Source organism: Oxyura jamaicensis, chromosome 8 (genome assembly GCF_011077185.1).
Source record: "Oxyura jamaicensis isolate SHBP4307 breed ruddy duck chromosome 8, BPBGC_Ojam_1.0, whole genome shotgun sequence".
Lineage (NCBI taxonomy): Eukaryota > Metazoa > Chordata > Aves > Anseriformes > Anatidae > Oxyura > Oxyura jamaicensis.
In genome coordinates this window covers 17,367,894-17,383,976 of record NC_048900.1, presented here as the reverse complement: position 1 = coordinate 17,383,976, position 16,083 = coordinate 17,367,894, and the positions used below count along the sequence as shown (strand labels likewise).

The 16,083-nt window shown below is 40.7% G+C and overlaps 2 protein-coding genes across 2 annotated transcripts; one reads left to right on the top strand and one right to left on the bottom strand.

Annotated features, from left to right (window-relative positions):
- Positions 1–5,484: 5,484 nt before the first annotated feature.
- Positions 5,485–11,308, top strand: RPF1 (ribosome production factor 1 homolog). Its single transcript, XM_035333650.1, has 9 exons — positions 5,485–5,710; positions 5,788–5,844; positions 6,560–6,640; positions 7,032–7,127; positions 8,033–8,186; positions 8,739–8,821; positions 9,705–9,886; positions 9,967–10,093; positions 10,886–11,308. Exons 1-9 carry the CDS (start codon positions 5,525–5,527, stop codon positions 10,925–10,927), a joined length of 1,008 nt encoding a protein of 335 aa, XP_035189541.1. The 5' UTR covers positions 5,485–5,524; the 3' UTR covers positions 10,928–11,308.
- A 909-nt stretch (positions 11,309–12,217) lies between these two features.
- Positions 12,218–15,932, bottom strand: GNG5 (G protein subunit gamma 5). The gene is made up of 3 exons (XM_035333651.1): positions 15,773–15,932; positions 14,610–14,765; positions 12,218–12,461 (listed from the first exon to the last, which is right to left on the bottom strand). The coding sequence occupies exons 1-2, from the start codon at positions 15,851–15,853 to the stop codon at positions 14,640–14,642; spliced, it is 207 nt and encodes a 68-aa protein (XP_035189542.1). The 5' UTR covers positions 15,854–15,932; the 3' UTR covers positions 12,218–12,461; positions 14,610–14,639.
- Positions 15,933–16,083: the final 151 nt, after the last annotated feature.

Here is a 16,083-nt window from a genome sequence, read left to right as displayed (position 1 = left end):
TTCCCTTCCCTTCCCTTCCCTTCCCTTCCCTTCCCTTCCCTTCCCTTTCCTTTCCTTTCCTTTCCTTTCCTTTTCTAGTAGTTTAATCTACTAACTATACTAACTAACCAGAAGTGCTGGCAGATTTGTATTAAACCAAACACCCATTTTTGTTTGGGATTATTTGCCCAGATTTAGATAATGGACAGCTATACCATCTTGATAGGTCCTGTGGGTAGGAATTATTTTTATGTTTGTTATAGCTGCATGTTTAATATTGTGTTGAAATACATACATAAAGCATCTTTTAAGTCGTTTTTTTTTTTTTTTTTTTTTTTTTTTTTTTTTTTTTTTTAACTCTAATGAGCTTTAAAGTTGGACACAGATACAGCAGACAATAGTTTCCATAATTTGAAATGATACATTTGCAAGATTTTTGCAAGAATACCACATAAAATACCCTAGTTTTAAAGACTCTCCTTTGCTTCATTAAGTTTTGCTGTCTATGACTTCCAAACATTTGACCTCTTTTCCTTTCTATCACGCACATGCCTACATATTCTGTGATGCTGGATGACCATTGAAATGCATAATTAATCACTTCTCTTTGCACGGTATAGCAAGAAGGTTACAGTAGGCTGAACTGCTGCAACTTCGAGAACAGCAAGAAGGACGATCCAGGCAACCACAGGTCTGTCAGCCTTACCTCTGTCCCTAGGTTGACTGTGGACCAAATACGCCTGGAAGCCATTTCCAAGCACTTGCAGGACACGAAGGTGGCTGGGAACACCCAGTGTAATGTGCCTTTACCAAGGACAAACATTTGATGAGAAGATTGGCTCAGCAGAAAAGGAAAGAGCAGTGGATGTTGTTTACCTTGACTTTAGGGAGGCATTCAACATTGTCTCCCACAACACCTTTGTAGTCAAAGAGGTAAAATATGGACTGGGCCGTAGGGTGCATTGGGTAGCTGGCTGGGCTCTTGGGTAAAACAGATGGTGATCAGCAGTGCAAGGTCCACCGAAAGGGTGTCTGGTTCCAGTGGTGTTTGTCAGGGACTCATACAGGGGTCCAAATTGTTAATGTCCTCATTAATAACCTAGCCAGTACACTCTCAACAAATTCTTGTAATACCTATTTAAGAGGTGGTGGTGGTGTCATAAAATCTGGAACATTAAGCTGCTATTCAAAGGGGCTTTTCATTTTTTACCATTGTTTTCTTTCTTATACCAAGGGCTTTTTTATACAAAAGTTGTAAAGAACAGGAAGACTAAAGAAACTTTCTAAAGCTAGGGCATTACAGAATGAAAATTGACCAAGAAGCTTTCACGTGGTCTTCTTACACACCGATAGGCATGTAACACAGACTTTAATTTTGGGGACAGACAAAGCCTACATTCCTCATTCACTGAGTCCTGATCTTGAGACTTCTGGAATCCGATAGCTAGAATGATCCTGAACATGGTGAAGTTAACTGTGAAACTAATTGAACATAGTTGTAGTTTGAATGTATGATGCTAGGTATTCTCAAAATGTCCAGCGTTGGGTGTCTCACACTGGGCATTCTGAATTCACACATACATAAGATAAATTTTCTTTTGGCCAATTTGTTTCATTTTCCCATTTGTATAACAGAGCTAATACCTTCTTCCCCAAATGCCCATCCCAGATACCGTAAAGAAAAGTAACCCAGAAAAGCACATTAAAATAATTAATTTCTGTGTTGAGTTCTGGGATTAGTACAGGTATTTGGAGCACATAATAAGATCTAGTGTTCATCCTGAAACGTTAAATAATACCCGACTTCACTGTGCATGATCCCCATTTATCCATTAGAGAGATTGCCCTGGGTGATTGAAAATGGTGAAATTAAAGACTGTAAACAAGATCTACTAAGGAATGCAAGCCTGTAAGTCCCAAGCAGATGATCCTGAAAACTACCCATGCAGTTCCAGCACAGGCACCTTGTAATTTTATTTTGCTTCCCTACGTAATGTTCCCCTACAGAACCAGCTCTGGGTATGCCCTAGTCTGGGAACAGTCTGGAAGGAACTAAGCAGCTGAGCATTTATTTAATGCTTACGCATAGTTAGATGAACAAGAGGCTTTCTACAGCAGAGGTTCTTGGTACCATGTAACAAACATCACAAGCCTAGGCTCTCTACAAAATACAATCCAGGCTTTCTCTCAAAAAGTGATGGTATTGATGTCCATCTTTCATATGACAGCATTGCAGCAATAGCTTGAATTGGAAGAATGAAGAAAGTTCTTAGCCCTGAAAAACCTGAGGGCTTGTTGTTTTATTGTTCCATTGAAAATAAGGATGTGATTCTCAGTCTCCGGAGGCTGGAAAGTCCTATCTTCTGTATCATATGTGAATATTTTGACTTCTGAACTACCAGTTAAAGAAAACTACTGTCTCCAGCTTTGCTATACGGCCAGCAGGCAGAGCCTGCAAGCAAGAGTGTGAAGAATGTCTCGTTTGAGGGGCCTGGTACAGCTCGACATGATCAAAGCTCTTGTACTAACTGCTCTGCAGTCTGAAGGCTGAGGTGCTGACAGGCCTAACAAACAAACAAATAAAAAAACAGACCTCTGGGGTACAAATACGTTAGCCACACGGCACCATGAGGGCATGGGAGAACTTGCATTAAATGAGCAAGAATGAGAAGAGCACAGTCGCGTAGTTCAGCAATCTGCTCCTGCCAGTTAGCCCTCTGGGTAGCTGAAGAGGACGCCTGCCACTGCAGTACGCAACCAGCCGCACCGCAAGGCCCAGCGAGTAGTTCCACTCCACACCGCCTTGTTCTGCCTCAGTTTGGTAGCCTCAGTGCCTCAACTTGGCTACCTTTACATAGCACCGACTTTGTTTAGGTAGATTCTTCACCACCAACAGAAATCTCAGATTTTGCAGAAGGTTTTACGAGCCCTAAGTGTAGGCCTCGGCAAAGCTGGCCCTTGAGGGAGCCTTGAGCCAACTCACAGCTTATGGGTGCTTTGCCATGACCCCATGTTCCTTATTCTCCCTCTCCCAGCCAGGTCTAGATCCATGACAAAACTGTTTTCAAATGTGTAACCCTGGAGAATTTTGTCCCGGGGCAAAACCAGTCACTTCTCCCTTAACCTCAACTGCTTTGCCCTGTTAATGAGGTACCATAAATATAGTCAAAATGAATCAGTTTCGAAACTATAAAACAGCTTGTTATTTTCCAGGTGAAACAACAACTAGAACATTTTGTATGAAGAAAGAAAGAAACCTGTAGCCTGTGTCACATAGACACCATTTGGTTTGGAGCACTGCATTTTCTGGGGCATTTTTTTCAGTATAGTGAATCTTGAAAACATCCTGTCTACCTTGAGGTAACGAAATTAAGAAAAAGAAAACAAAAACAGCAAGATTTTTTTTTTTTTTAATAATTCTCTTTCTAATACATTTTTGGAACCAGGGGCACTTTAACCTCTTTCTTCTTATCCTTCTTATCTAGTTTCCTTTCCCCAGGTTAATTTTTGTCCTTTCAGTTTAATCACAAAATACTTTTCTATTGTTTAAAATGTCAAAACGTCAAAAAAGAAAAAAAAAAAAAAAAGAGCGCTCCACCAATACAAGCCAGAACGATGCTTCCACTGCTGCAACTCAGTCTGTGGTAGTTTACAGAAAGGTTTCCTCCAAAATTCCATAGTGCTGACATGGAATAAATGCCTCCCTTCATTACTTTCCAGTGGAGAACTTACTTGCTGGTTTACACAAACCAAAGCTACTGGTGCTTTCCTGGTTAAACTGTTATTATTTTACATAGAATTCATAGCTAAACAAGCAAAAGATCCTGGGACCCACAGTGTCTCTATGAAGAAATTAAATCAATAATACGCATGAATTTATTAGTTAGGCCTTTGATTGAAGTTATAATTGTACCTTTTTAGTGATCTTACTTTTACCAGATCCACAGTGTGTCTCTGGTGTCTTTTTATGGTCCCTCCTCTGCCTTAGGAAGTTTTTGTATTATTGTGTATCATTATTTTGTTCCTATGTGTCCTTGGAAGAAAAGTCTATGAATAATATTACGAAGTTGTCTTCCTTCTTGTTGAGAGAAAGATGTTTTTTTTTCCACATGTAAGCACTCACTGAGCTTCACATAATCATGCCATCCATACGTGTTTGCAGTGATTCCAACTGAATCTGAAACTACAAATAAGTCAGAATTTCCTAAAAGCTCTAATAACAGCAGTGATAAAAATCTCTACTAATGACTTTTAGAGATACACTTGCAAAAATCTAGTATTTGAATCAGCTGGTAAGATAAAATTACAGAAAGTCCTTGGTTAACATAGTCCTAACTAAATTCCCCAAACCTTAATTACCATGGAAACTACTTATCCTTAAGGCTCTGTGGATAGCTGAAATGTTTTCTCTTGACAAAAATGGGAGTGAGGCCAGAAAAATATGGGACTGTGCGTAATGAGGCCTTTGATCTTCCGTTTACTTCTGTGTTAATTAGATATAACCTCAATGAAGCAAATCAAGTTACACAGTTTAATTAGTTTACAGGACAGGAGAAGCAGATATGAGATGTTGTCTCGTTCATATTTTTTTCTAGGTCTTCTTCCATTAGCTTCATGTATTTATGTTAACACATTTCTTTTTCAGTTTTCTAGTAAAAGAAACCCAGCAGTGAAAATATTATTTGTAAATAAAATTAGTGGACATATTCCAAGTTTTGAGACAATTCTGGAGACAAATGAAACTGATCCATTCCACTGAGATGCTGAGTTTAAGCTGGAAAATTAGGTCAGGAACAGAAATCCTCATTTCCAGCTCTCTATATATGAAATCTCTAATTACTTGTAGGATTTCTCATTTCTAGAAAATGTTTTAAGAGCTTTTAATGGACTGAAAGTAATTTGCAGTGAAGTTATGATAAACCCTGACACGTTACGCAGGGAAGTTGTGGATGCCACTTCAGTTTAAATTGAGTTGGACAGGTCTTTGGGCAACCTGATCTCAGGAAAGCAGCCCCTGCACATAGCAGGGGGTTGGACTACGTGACCTTTAGGGATCCTTCCCACCCAACCCGTTGTGATTCTATGACAAAACCCCATGGCAGCTTCCAAGCAGATGCTCGCCGTGAGTTTATTCATTCCTGCTCTGTGAGCAAACGCCTAGAACGCGTGCATGCGGGAGAGCACTGCAGGCTCAGGATATTACTATCAGGTATGTAAACCCGCCAGCGCGTCCTGTTTGTTGAAGGCTTCCCATTTCCATGTTGTTAAGCCTGATTATAAGGTGCGCTGCGGTACTAATTTGTATTAAACGCCTCTCATCTTATCGCAAGGCTTCTTCCCTGCTGAGCACTGATCAGGGCCGTTCTGCAGGTACCCAAGTGAAACAAGCCGTGCCCGGGCCAGCTGCCCGCTGCCGGCCCGGCCAGCAACTCGCGGGGGGCGCAGCGGAACCCCGCGCCCCGCCCCGTCACGCACGCGCCCCCCGAGCCCCGCCCGCAGGGAGGCTGCGCAGGCGCAGAGCGCGGGGTCCCGGCGGCGAGGCAAGATGGCGGCTGACGGGCAGAGGCCGGGTGGCGGTAACATGGCGGCCGGCGGGGCAGGCCCGGAGCGCGGTGCGGAGCCGCCGGCCCCGGAGCGCGTCCTCTTCCCGCCGACGTTCAGCGTGTCCGAGATCAAGAACAAGCAGCGGCGGCACTTCATGTTCGTCCGCTGGAAGCAGCAGCAGAGGAAGGTGGGGCAGGCGGGCGGGCGGGAGCGGAGGGCGGGCGGGGAGGCTTGGGCCGCGCTAACGCCGCTGTGCCCCCGCAGGAGAAGCTGGCCCTCAAGAAGAAGCGGAGGAAGGAGCGAGAAGCCCTCGGAGACAAGGTGAGGGCAGCGGCTGCGGTGAGGGGCTCGGGGGAGCGAGCTGAGGCGCTGCCCGGCCAAGCCTCTCGGTGCGGGTTTTCAGGTATCGTGTAGGTATAGCTACGAATTACGCTCTGTTAAGCAATACCCTTACAAATCAGAGCAACCAATCTGCCCAGCCCCTGCCCAGGCTAGTTGTCTGCTTTTTTCAGCCTTGGACAAGGGTTTGGCATCTCTTCCTAAATTACTTCTAAAGCATAATGATAGTTTAAGTTGTGAGTTCCTGTATTATCATAATTTGACAATAGTAAATGGGGCAAACAATGTATCCTATTTGTCATTAAACTGTAGGTGTCAAGGATATAATTTATTGCTGTTGGAAATAGATCTTTTTTTCTTCCACAGTACAAAAGATAGCCAAATCCATCACATTTTATTTTATTTGCTTTGGAATTCTGTTTCATTCCTTACAGTGGAATTAAGCAGTGTTGCTTTTCGAGTGATGCTTTCCCTCCATGTGATGCTCTCAGGCATTCCAATACATAGGCGTATTTTTAATCAAGATGATGTTGCTAGTGATGCTTATTAATGTTGTAACTTCTTTTCTTAAAAGATGGGACAAAATAAAAAACACTTGTAATTCCATGTAAAAAACAATCCCATGGTAGTATGGTTTACGCGTAGGACTTCAAAGCTACGTGAATGTATCACATTAATAAACCTACATTTATTTCAGGCACCTCCAAAAGCCATTCCAAAGACTATTGAAAATCAGAGAGTTTACGATGAGACAACTGTAGATCCTAATGATGAAGAGGTAACTGCTTAATTTTCGCATATGCTATTAACATTTTTTTCCAAAGCAACTTAAAATGCATTGATAAAAATTATTGTTCTTTACTCTCCTGCTAAGGTATTAATGGATTACTTTTCACATGATGGGTTCACTAAGAGGTGATGTCCTTTCATTATCTCCATTAGCTAATCGCCTTTTGCATTACTGCTATTGATAGTAAAACCTATCAACTTTTGTTACACTAGAGTCTTTTTAAATCTAAAAACAACATCTTGTGATGATGATTAGTTACAGGATAATCTTGTGAATTGGGATTTTTCCTATTCAGTTTCATCAAAAGTTAGGCCAGACTGAACAACTGTTCTTCAGTTATTTCACATATGGCAGATTTACAAGAGTTCTATTCTTTCAGGTTGCATTTGATGAAGCAACTGATGAATTTGCACCATACTTCAACAGACAGACAGTTCCCAAGATTCTTATTACAACGTCAGACAGACCTCGTGGGGTTTGTACGCTTTACTTGGAGTATTCTGGGCAATAATTGGTTATATGATAGCGAGTTATAAATACTGTGATTGGTCAATTACATTTTTGGTATAGAAATTACTTTAAAAAACTCTGTACGTTCTATGTAAAGACAAAGAAAAATTTGACGACCAGGAGATACCTCAATGCTAAATTGTTAGATTCTTTTTTGTCACCAGTGCCATGCTTTTGGTTCTAGCATTGTTCAAGATGGGTGTAATTTAACTGGGAAGATTTTTTTTTTTTTTTTTGTCTCCCAACTATGGTATGATGTCTAAGCCCATGATGACTCCATACAATCTTATATAGAAAAAACAGCAAACTGAAAACTATAGCTTCCATGCATTTGTTTTTTTTCTGTTTAGTTTAGTGACTCTCAAGAGCCTTTGTGTGTATGCAGTCTATCAGTTTCTTTAGCACTGATTATTTCCTTCGTTAAAAAAAAACCCTTACGTTTATGTTTTTATATGCAAATGATGTGCATTAGGTGCATCTCCTAATTAGGGAGTTTTCTGACACTTGTGAAAACTTGTAAAAGAAGTGGTTTTAAAAATTGGAAGCAGTACGCCTCAAGCAGTTTCTCTAGAAACTTGAGCATAACCCATAGGGGTTACGCTTTCATAATCCTCCTGCTGGTACTGTGATTGAGAAGAAAATCATAAATTCCCCAAAAAATAAGTCCCTCATGTGCTGCAGCCTTGACGACAAATAAATTTTCCGGTGACTATAAGAAATAACTTGGTAGCTTATCTTCAAATGGTTTATTATTTCTAGTATCTCTATAAGCATCAAGGAGGGCAGTCAGAATAAAAAATCCTCCATCTCCCCTGGTATTTGAATTTGGCATTGTATTTACTGCGTTGCAATTTAACTCATCTTTTACAGAGAACAGTGAGATTCTGTGAACAGTTGTCTACAGTTATACCTAACTCGCATGTCTACTATCGAAGAGGTTTGGCTTTGAAAAGGATTATTCCACAGTGTGTTGCGAGGGACTTCACAGATTTAATCGTCATTAATGAAGATCGTAAAATACCAAGTATCCTTTGTGTAAATACTAAGATACAGGAATAGCTCTAGGCCTGCTAGTAGAAAAACTTTTTCGTTAGTGTGTGTCTAAGAACTAATTTTTTCTGGATTTTTGCTTCATTGTGCAGCTTACAGGGTAACTGCAGAGTTAAAAATCACTGTGTCAGCTTGAGTATCTGATGGCTAATGGAACTTCAGATTATTAAAGAAAGTGTTTTAGTTTGTAGTGTATGGATAAATGTTACTGTGTCAGTAAACTTAACTTTTTTTAAATAATTTTCCTTTTTGATTAGAAAGTATAGTTTTGCTGACTTGATAAATGATTACTGAGAAGATAATAGAAGACAACTCTGGTTGGCTTTTGAAACAACTTAGCTAGGGTTCTGACACATGGACACTAACTAGTTAATGAATGTATTTTGGAAAACGTAATGAAACCTTGTTAATGTGGCATAGATTATGGATATAATATTCTAGTGTCACGCTGCATTTTACAGAACACGTTCCTCTGTAAACTACAAGTCAAATTTTACCAACTTTTTTTTCTTAACTCTGTGAACAGATGGTCTTGTGTTAAGTCACTTGCCTGATGGTCCAACTGCTCATTTTAAAATGAGTAGCGTTCGCTTGCGTAAAGAAATAAAGGTGAGGCTCTAAAAAAATCAAATAAATTAGAGTCTGTGGTTTTAAAATAAATATGTTCAGTCTACTTGCACTGTCCAAATTGCAATTTTTGTAAGGTTTAACTGATCTTGAAAAGTTGCTTTTTCATAATCGTAACAGGAGGCCAAGGACCAGTATATTCTACTTCTGTAAGCAGCTTACTTCAGATTTCATAGTTCTGTGCTGAATTTAGCTGTCTGCCAAATATTTTTATAGTCATATCAATAAACACCAGGGAAAGCATATGCCCAGTGTAAATACACGATAGGATATATATATATAAAAGTAAGCGGTATGCAAGATTTCAATAGATGCAGTTCCTAGTCTTGAATAAAACGTAGTTTTTCTTATTCTTACAGCCGTGTCACCTCATCTGAAGTAAGTATTGCTTACTTAACCCTAAATAACTTGCAGGAAAGTGTTTCTTTTCCTCCTTTTTTGAATTAAGTACTTTTAAAATTTGATCCCTTTTTATTAAGGACTGTCCCATATACTGCTAGTTGTTATGTACAGAGATTTGCAGCATCCTGTTATAGGTAGGTAGTCTATAGGTCTCTTACAGACTGATTCTTTGCTGTAGCAGGCGCAGCCAGGAATGGAAATTGGTGCAGGAGAGAGGAAATAAGATACTTAATTGTGCTTTTTCTTTAAATTTTTAATGTTAAACCAGAGATCCTTATGTTATCACCTTCTGCTTTACATACATACAAACTTACATACAAATTGTTTCAAGAAACAATTAGGTATGTTATCAGGCCCTGCTTGTCTTCACCCTGTTTTATTTCAAACTTCTATTTGATAATGCATTGAAATAGTTTTGCATATGATGTATTATTTGCATTCTGATCTATTACTGTCTTTCCAGAGAAAAGGGAAGCAGCCCACAGAACATGTACCTGAAGTAATCCTGAATAATTTTACAACACGACTTGGCCATTCTGTTGGTCGCATGTTTGCTTCTCTCTTCCCACATGATCCTCAGTTCATTGGAAGACAAGTAGCGACATTTCACAACCAGCGAGACTACATCTTTTTCAGATTCCACAGGTGACATTTGGCCCAAAACTCTTGAATGGGAGATAATGTTCATATAACTTAGCACCTAATAATGCTTTTTTCCCCTCAAGGTATATCTTCAAGAGTGAAAAGAAAGTGGGAATTCAAGAACTTGGGCCACGTTTCACATTAAAGTTGAGGTCCCTTCAAAAAGGAACCTTTGATTCCAAATTTGGAGAATATGAATGGGTTCATAAGGTATGTCTAAGTAATGCTAGGCCTGCTTGGGAGGGGATAGTAAATCTGACATTAAATGTAACCACAAATCTTAGCCTAAAAAAGGCAGTATAAAATATAAATGCACTTGTCAAAACAGATTTGAGAGGTAGTTTTGACAAATATGTAAAGTAGAAGCATTCTGCTATGTAGCAAGGATGCTAGCTAGTATCAATATGCAATGACTACTTACTTGCAGCATGTAAGTTCTTTAAAATATACAGATCTAAACAGAAGTAAAAAATGTTCCTCTGGTATAAGCTATTACTGGAAGCCTAATAAGCTTGATTAAAGCCATATTTTGTGCAAGGTCAGTGCAAGAATTTTTATGTAAAAACAGTTAAGCAATTTGTATCAACATTAATTCTTACGTTCTTTTTGGTATTAATGCTGACTTTTCCAAATCTTCAAGTAAAGTGGAAGTATTACCTAATGATAAATGACTTTTCCAATCATTTTGCCTATCAACTCTAATTCCATGGTGAAAACAAAGAAAGTGAGTATTCTTATATCAGAAAGAAAATTCCAGTGTTTCTGCTGTAGTCCATGACATGCATAATCTTTGTTTTAAAGACACTGAGTCTGTTGTCTGTAAAGACTCCTCTAAGCAACTGATCTCCAGATTCTCTCCCTTACTAGTCCTGAAAGGCTGAGTATAGAGACTCATCTACTCTGTGATGCATTTCACTGCCTACACTAGTGTAAATTGGAGTGGTCATCTTTGCATATCATTGCTTGAATTTGCTGGTTAATAATTTTTCTTTTAAATTTCAGCGTCGAGAAATGGACACAAGTAGAAGAAAATTTCACTTATAACAGACAGCTACCTGCCAGTTGTTGATGACCAGAAATGCGTCTTTGAACTATGGATCATCTCAAACTCAAAACTAATAATGATACTGAGCAGGATCTGGCTACAGAAAAACAAACTGTAAACATTAAAACCTTCTACAGGAACAATGCAAGTAGGACTGCGTATTTTTTTCTTCCTATGGTTGCAACTAAATCAGGCATGACAAAAAGACTGCCTCCTTTTTTCCAGTTTAGCAGGAAGATCTATGATAATCAGCAGCCTGTAATTTTGCTATCACTGAAGCTTTGTCATGACTGCTGATGTGCTGTAAATTACACTTTACTATGCTGAAGTGAAAAGTTTTTTGTTAAAAAATATTATCAGAATAAACTATTTTTCACTTATAAGAGCTTTTTCTTTCCTGTTATGCAGCTAAACTGAGCTGTTGGACATCTTAATCAGGTAAGAGAGAAATATTTTGAGATGGTAACTTATAGTATGCTGTTCTCTGACAGTGCAGTGTTAATTCTCAAAAAAAATGGTCTCCTGCGTAGAGAACGATAAGGTGTATGCAATGTGGGAAGTCTTCACAGTATTTCATTCATTAACATCTTGCATAAAATAGCTACATTGCTTAAATGGGGGGGGGAGAGGGTGAGGTGCGTGACTACTACTACAGGTATGACTCTTATAAATACTGTGATCTTTAGAAGAAATGCATACCCAGAACACTCAATCTAAGAAATTCTGATGGGAAAGAATTCATAAAGCCAGTGTTGAGCAGGTGTGATCACCAAACAGGGTTTTTCTCAGTAAAATCTTACAGCATTTTTTCAGCCTTGATAGCTATACTTGAGTGGGTATTACCTGCAGAGTGACCATACTGTTCTGCCTTAAGTTTCACATTCACTGGCAGCTTAAAAGCTCAGTTTTCTTTGAATTATTTTCTTTCCAAGATGTAGCTATAGCAAGTGCTTTTTAGTATTAACCTGAAGAGCCCAAAGTAAGCCATCTACTCAACAGAATTGCTCCTTAAAGAAAATCAAGGTTTTAATACTCTTTGCCTTTATTTAATGTGTATGATATATAGCTCTGTAGCTGAATTATTTTTTTTTCCTGTTCTATTTCTATTAAGCTTCTAAGTATAATAATGAAGCCTCATTGTTTTATAAGAACATCAACCCAAGGCAAACTTGCAGCAGCACAGAATAATCTGACATACTCTCTAGCTGCTGCACAGTGATGTAGTAACTGGTGAGGTATCAATATATCTAAAAGTGAATTAACTTCTTATAGTAACATCAACGCCAAAGTAAGTCAAAACATTTTTATTTTTTGCATGGTATATAAAACTGATTCCCTCATGAAACAGAAATATTGTAACTAGCATACAGTTCATTTGGAGAGGTAGATGGTAAGAGGTTTGACAACAGTAGCAATTTTACAGTTAGATTTGGCACATTAAAGCTAAGCTTTTGTACGGACTTCAAACCAGGCCACTTCTTGAGGCACTCTGCCCCTACGGACATCAGCAGCTAGGTAAAGATGCTAAAAGATCTGAAAAACAAAACCAAAATGAGGTAGTTAGAAATGTATGAAACCTAAATGAAGCAACCCTATGTCTAAGAACATGTACCTTCAAAGTATGCCATAGGCAGCCAATAAGAAAAAATAATGCCACAGCTATTTCATAGAACTGTAAATTAAAAAATAAGCTTTTAAAACAATAAAGCTAGCCCCAGGGATACAAGAAGATAAAGCTGTTACAAAGGAACTGAAATGTAGTGTCTCCTGGAAGCTAGCAGTAGGGCAAAGTAAGTTGTTCCCTGTCACTTGATGCCTACAGAAATATTGAGCATCTACTTTACCTTTGAAATGCAGGGGGAGTCTGGGTAACTAACAAATTACACTTCCTCTTCCTCTTGGTTCATCTTGTAAACACCAGGATTACAACTAAGAAATTGCCTACTTTGAGGAAGTGCTTGGACTGTGAAGGAATAAAAATTTCCATGTAGGTAGTGTAACTAAAATTGCTGTTCTAATGACTTTTGGCCCGTAACATCAGCAGAAACAAACATTCCATTCCAGTATCTGAAAACAAGGGCTATAATCAAAAATACTAAATCTGTTCTGCCCTTTGTGTACACGTGTGAGAACAAAGTTATTTCCTGACATCCATACCATGTGGCAAAACTCAAGGTGAACGGTATGTGGCACTGATTCAACCCTAGTTTGTGTGGCTTTTTATAGGACAGCAGTCCATAATGCTTACAGATACTGATTTTGTCTTTCTTGAATTACTGCTTAAAGCCGAAGCAACAATACTGGAGGCACAACTCAATCTGGGAATACTATCTAAGAATAGTCTATAAAATGCACGATAGAAACAACTTTAAAAGCTACAAGAACTTAACACGTTTCAGTGACACCACTGTAAATTGTTCAAGATAACAGAAGGAATGTATAATGGATTTTTTTAAAAAATTCATTAAGCATAAACCTCAATATTGTTATTACTCTGCTATCTTTACTAGCATGAGCCACCTAGTTTGTACACAGACTATTTGGAAGCTTTTTACAGTCTGCTTGATGGTAGTGAATAGCTGCCAAACAAGAAAGAAAAAATTTAACAACTTAATCAGATTGTGATCACCTTTCTTCAAAGCTGCCTACATAACACAGCCTAACAAACTACAGTTCTTTGGGTGACGTAGATCCACAGCAAAAACAGAATTCTTAAGGTTTAAAATTCATAATCCTAAGGAATCTCATGAGCTGTGGTCAACTGCATATCAAGTGATCTGAAAATAACATTTACTGTCACACCCTGGTAGATGGAAGTTGAGGCAATGGGAAAGAGGGACATGATGATTTCCATGCATTTCCTGTGTGCAACGTATCAAATCACTGACTCAGAGTCTCACTGTGGATCAAAACCTGTTCTCTCTATGAACTTTAGTCGAAAGTCTAATCTGATTTTTCAAACAATGACAGATTAATCATTTTCACAATGATAGCAGCAACGTTAGTGAACCTGTAAAAGTTCTAGAATGAAAATCCAAATGTGTATTCAACTGTTACTGGTTATTTAAACTGTCGTTCTTGTAGTCGTTGTCTGAGTCATTTGAGGAGCACAGGGGCAGTGATAAAATTTTTGGACCAAACACTTTTCTTCTTGGTTTAGATGTCAGGGCATGTTCTAGAGGGAAAGGGACCCTTCTTTGAGACCATCACTGACCTATCTTTGGAAGTGCTTTCTGAGAGTTTAAAAACTAAGTCCTAAGAACTTAAGTCCCCTTCACCTACTACAATCAGCATTCACCACATACTTCTTCAGGAAAGTAATCCTATGTGAGAAGAAGGAAATAACACCCTTAACACAGACGGAAGTTGCAGCAGAACTTCTTTACAGTCAGGTCAGACCATATAGCAGCTCAGTAGTAGCTGGCCCCCACTACTTCTGCTACAGAAACTGGTCAAAGCTCTGCAACACTTAAGTACTACTCTCAATACCTGTGAACAGCATTCATCTAGTATAGAGCTGCCTTCCACAATATGGGAAGAGGGACCCAAAATGGGGATCTAGACCAATACCAGCTGCAGTCAGATGACTCTTCTGATTACTTTTAACAAAGACAGTCTCACTTGAAGCCAGCTATTTTTAATGACAGAACAAAGCTTATCAATCATAATTCAAGAACTTACCACTGAAAGATACTAAAGTAGTCCACATAATTACAAAAATGAACAAACTTTCTGGGGTCTGAATGGATTTGTACTTGATGACACTCCTGTCAGTAAGGGATCGTGTTGTGCATTCTGCAGGCAGAACTGCTTCAAGTCCGCTGCGGCCTGAGAAACCTAATCATGATAAAAGCAGGCATTAATTAGTATTCACTGAACATCCTCTTTACAGAGGATGTAACTGCATCAAAAATACAGTGCTGTTAAATGATTCGGCAATACAGCTTAAATAGGTGTTTTACAATAGTTTCACAGTAATTTTTTGGTTTGTCAGTCAAGAAGTTGTGCAGTATTACAGAAATAATTTGGAAAAGTGATGTTAAAAATGCCTAAGCGTGAAGCCTGAAAGAAGAGTTGTCTTGAAGATTGCTTTGTTAAATACACAAAGACCCTTATTCTAGTTTAAATTGTTTTTAAAAGGGATCTGTAGTTTAAGACCCTCTACTGAATAAAATGGCATTTTATCTTCCCTTGGAAAGCTATCCTTATGCTGACAAAGTGTATGAATTTTATTTTTCATAGGCTGCACCTAACAACAAAACAGTGCAAAAACTTCCTTGCTTTTCTTTGCTGTAACTCCGAACTTAGAAGAAACAATTACAAACTTCCAAAAGCAGCATCTTCCCTGGTATCCCGTACGTGCGGTTTGCTCAGAGTTCCTCTGGTTCGGCACGGCCCGGTCGCACCCCGAGAACGCACAATGAAGCGTCCTCGGCATGCCTCGCAGCGAAGCCTCCATTTTACGGCCCAGCCGAGGCAACCTGTTGCAAGCCCGAGCGGAGCAGCCCGCCCGGCCAGCGCTGCGCTGGGAGCTGTAGGCTCACCAGCTGCAGGCGGTGAAGGGGGCAGCGAGGCCCCTCCGCCCATCTCAGGGCACCGATCCGGCCGGGCCCGGGGCCCAAGGGCGGCTGCAGGAAACCAGAGGGCCCGGCCCGAGCCCCGGGGCAGCGGCGGGGGGGAGCCCCCGGGGCCAAAGCCCGGCGGCCGCCCGGTAGGGCCGGACTGGAGCGGGCGGCCCCGGCCCCCACCCTGCCCCGGGGACTGCGCCGCCGGCCCGGCCGCCCCTCGGAGCGCGGCGGGGCGCGGCCCCCGGGCGACAATGGCGGCGCGGCCCCGCGCCTCACCTTGACGCGCGTCACGCTGGCCTCCAGGCGCAGCTGCTGCACCACCTTCTTCATGGCCGCCACGTTGGAGGAGCCCGACATGGTGGCAGCGGCGGCGGCACACCCAGCACCAACTTTCCGGCGCGTCCCAAACTCCTGCCCCGCAGCGCCTGCGCAACCGGGGCCGCCGGCAGCCGCGGGGGGCGCTGCGGGGCCGCCGGCAGCCGCGGGGTGGGGAGCGGGAGGTACCGGGGGCGGCGGGGCCGCCCGCCGGGAGCTGGCTGCCGGGTGTCGGCCCGGGGCCCGCCGGGGAGCTGGGTGCCAGCCGCAGC

Excerpts from the sequence above, each read along its gene's own strand:
- RPF1 (XM_035333650.1), top strand. The coding sequence starts at position 5,525 with ATGGCGGCTGACGGGCAGAGGCCGGGTGGCGGTAACATGGCGGCCGGC. Across the intron at positions 6,641-7,031 it reads TAGATCCTAATGATGAAGAG|GTTGCATTTGATGAAGCAAC; the intron begins GTAACTGCTTAA and ends CTATTCTTTCAG. Across the intron at positions 9,887-9,966 it reads ATCTTTTTCAGATTCCACAG|GTATATCTTCAAGAGTGAAA; the intron begins GTGACATTTGGC and ends TTTCCCCTCAAG.
- GNG5 (XM_035333651.1), bottom strand. The coding sequence starts at position 15,853 with ATGTCGGGCTCCTCCAACGTGGCGGCCATGAAGAAGGTGGTGCAGCAG. Across the intron at positions 14,766-15,772 it reads CCAGCGTGACGCGCGTCAAG|GTTTCTCAGGCCGCAGCGGA; the intron begins GTGAGGCGCGGG and ends TATCATGATTAG.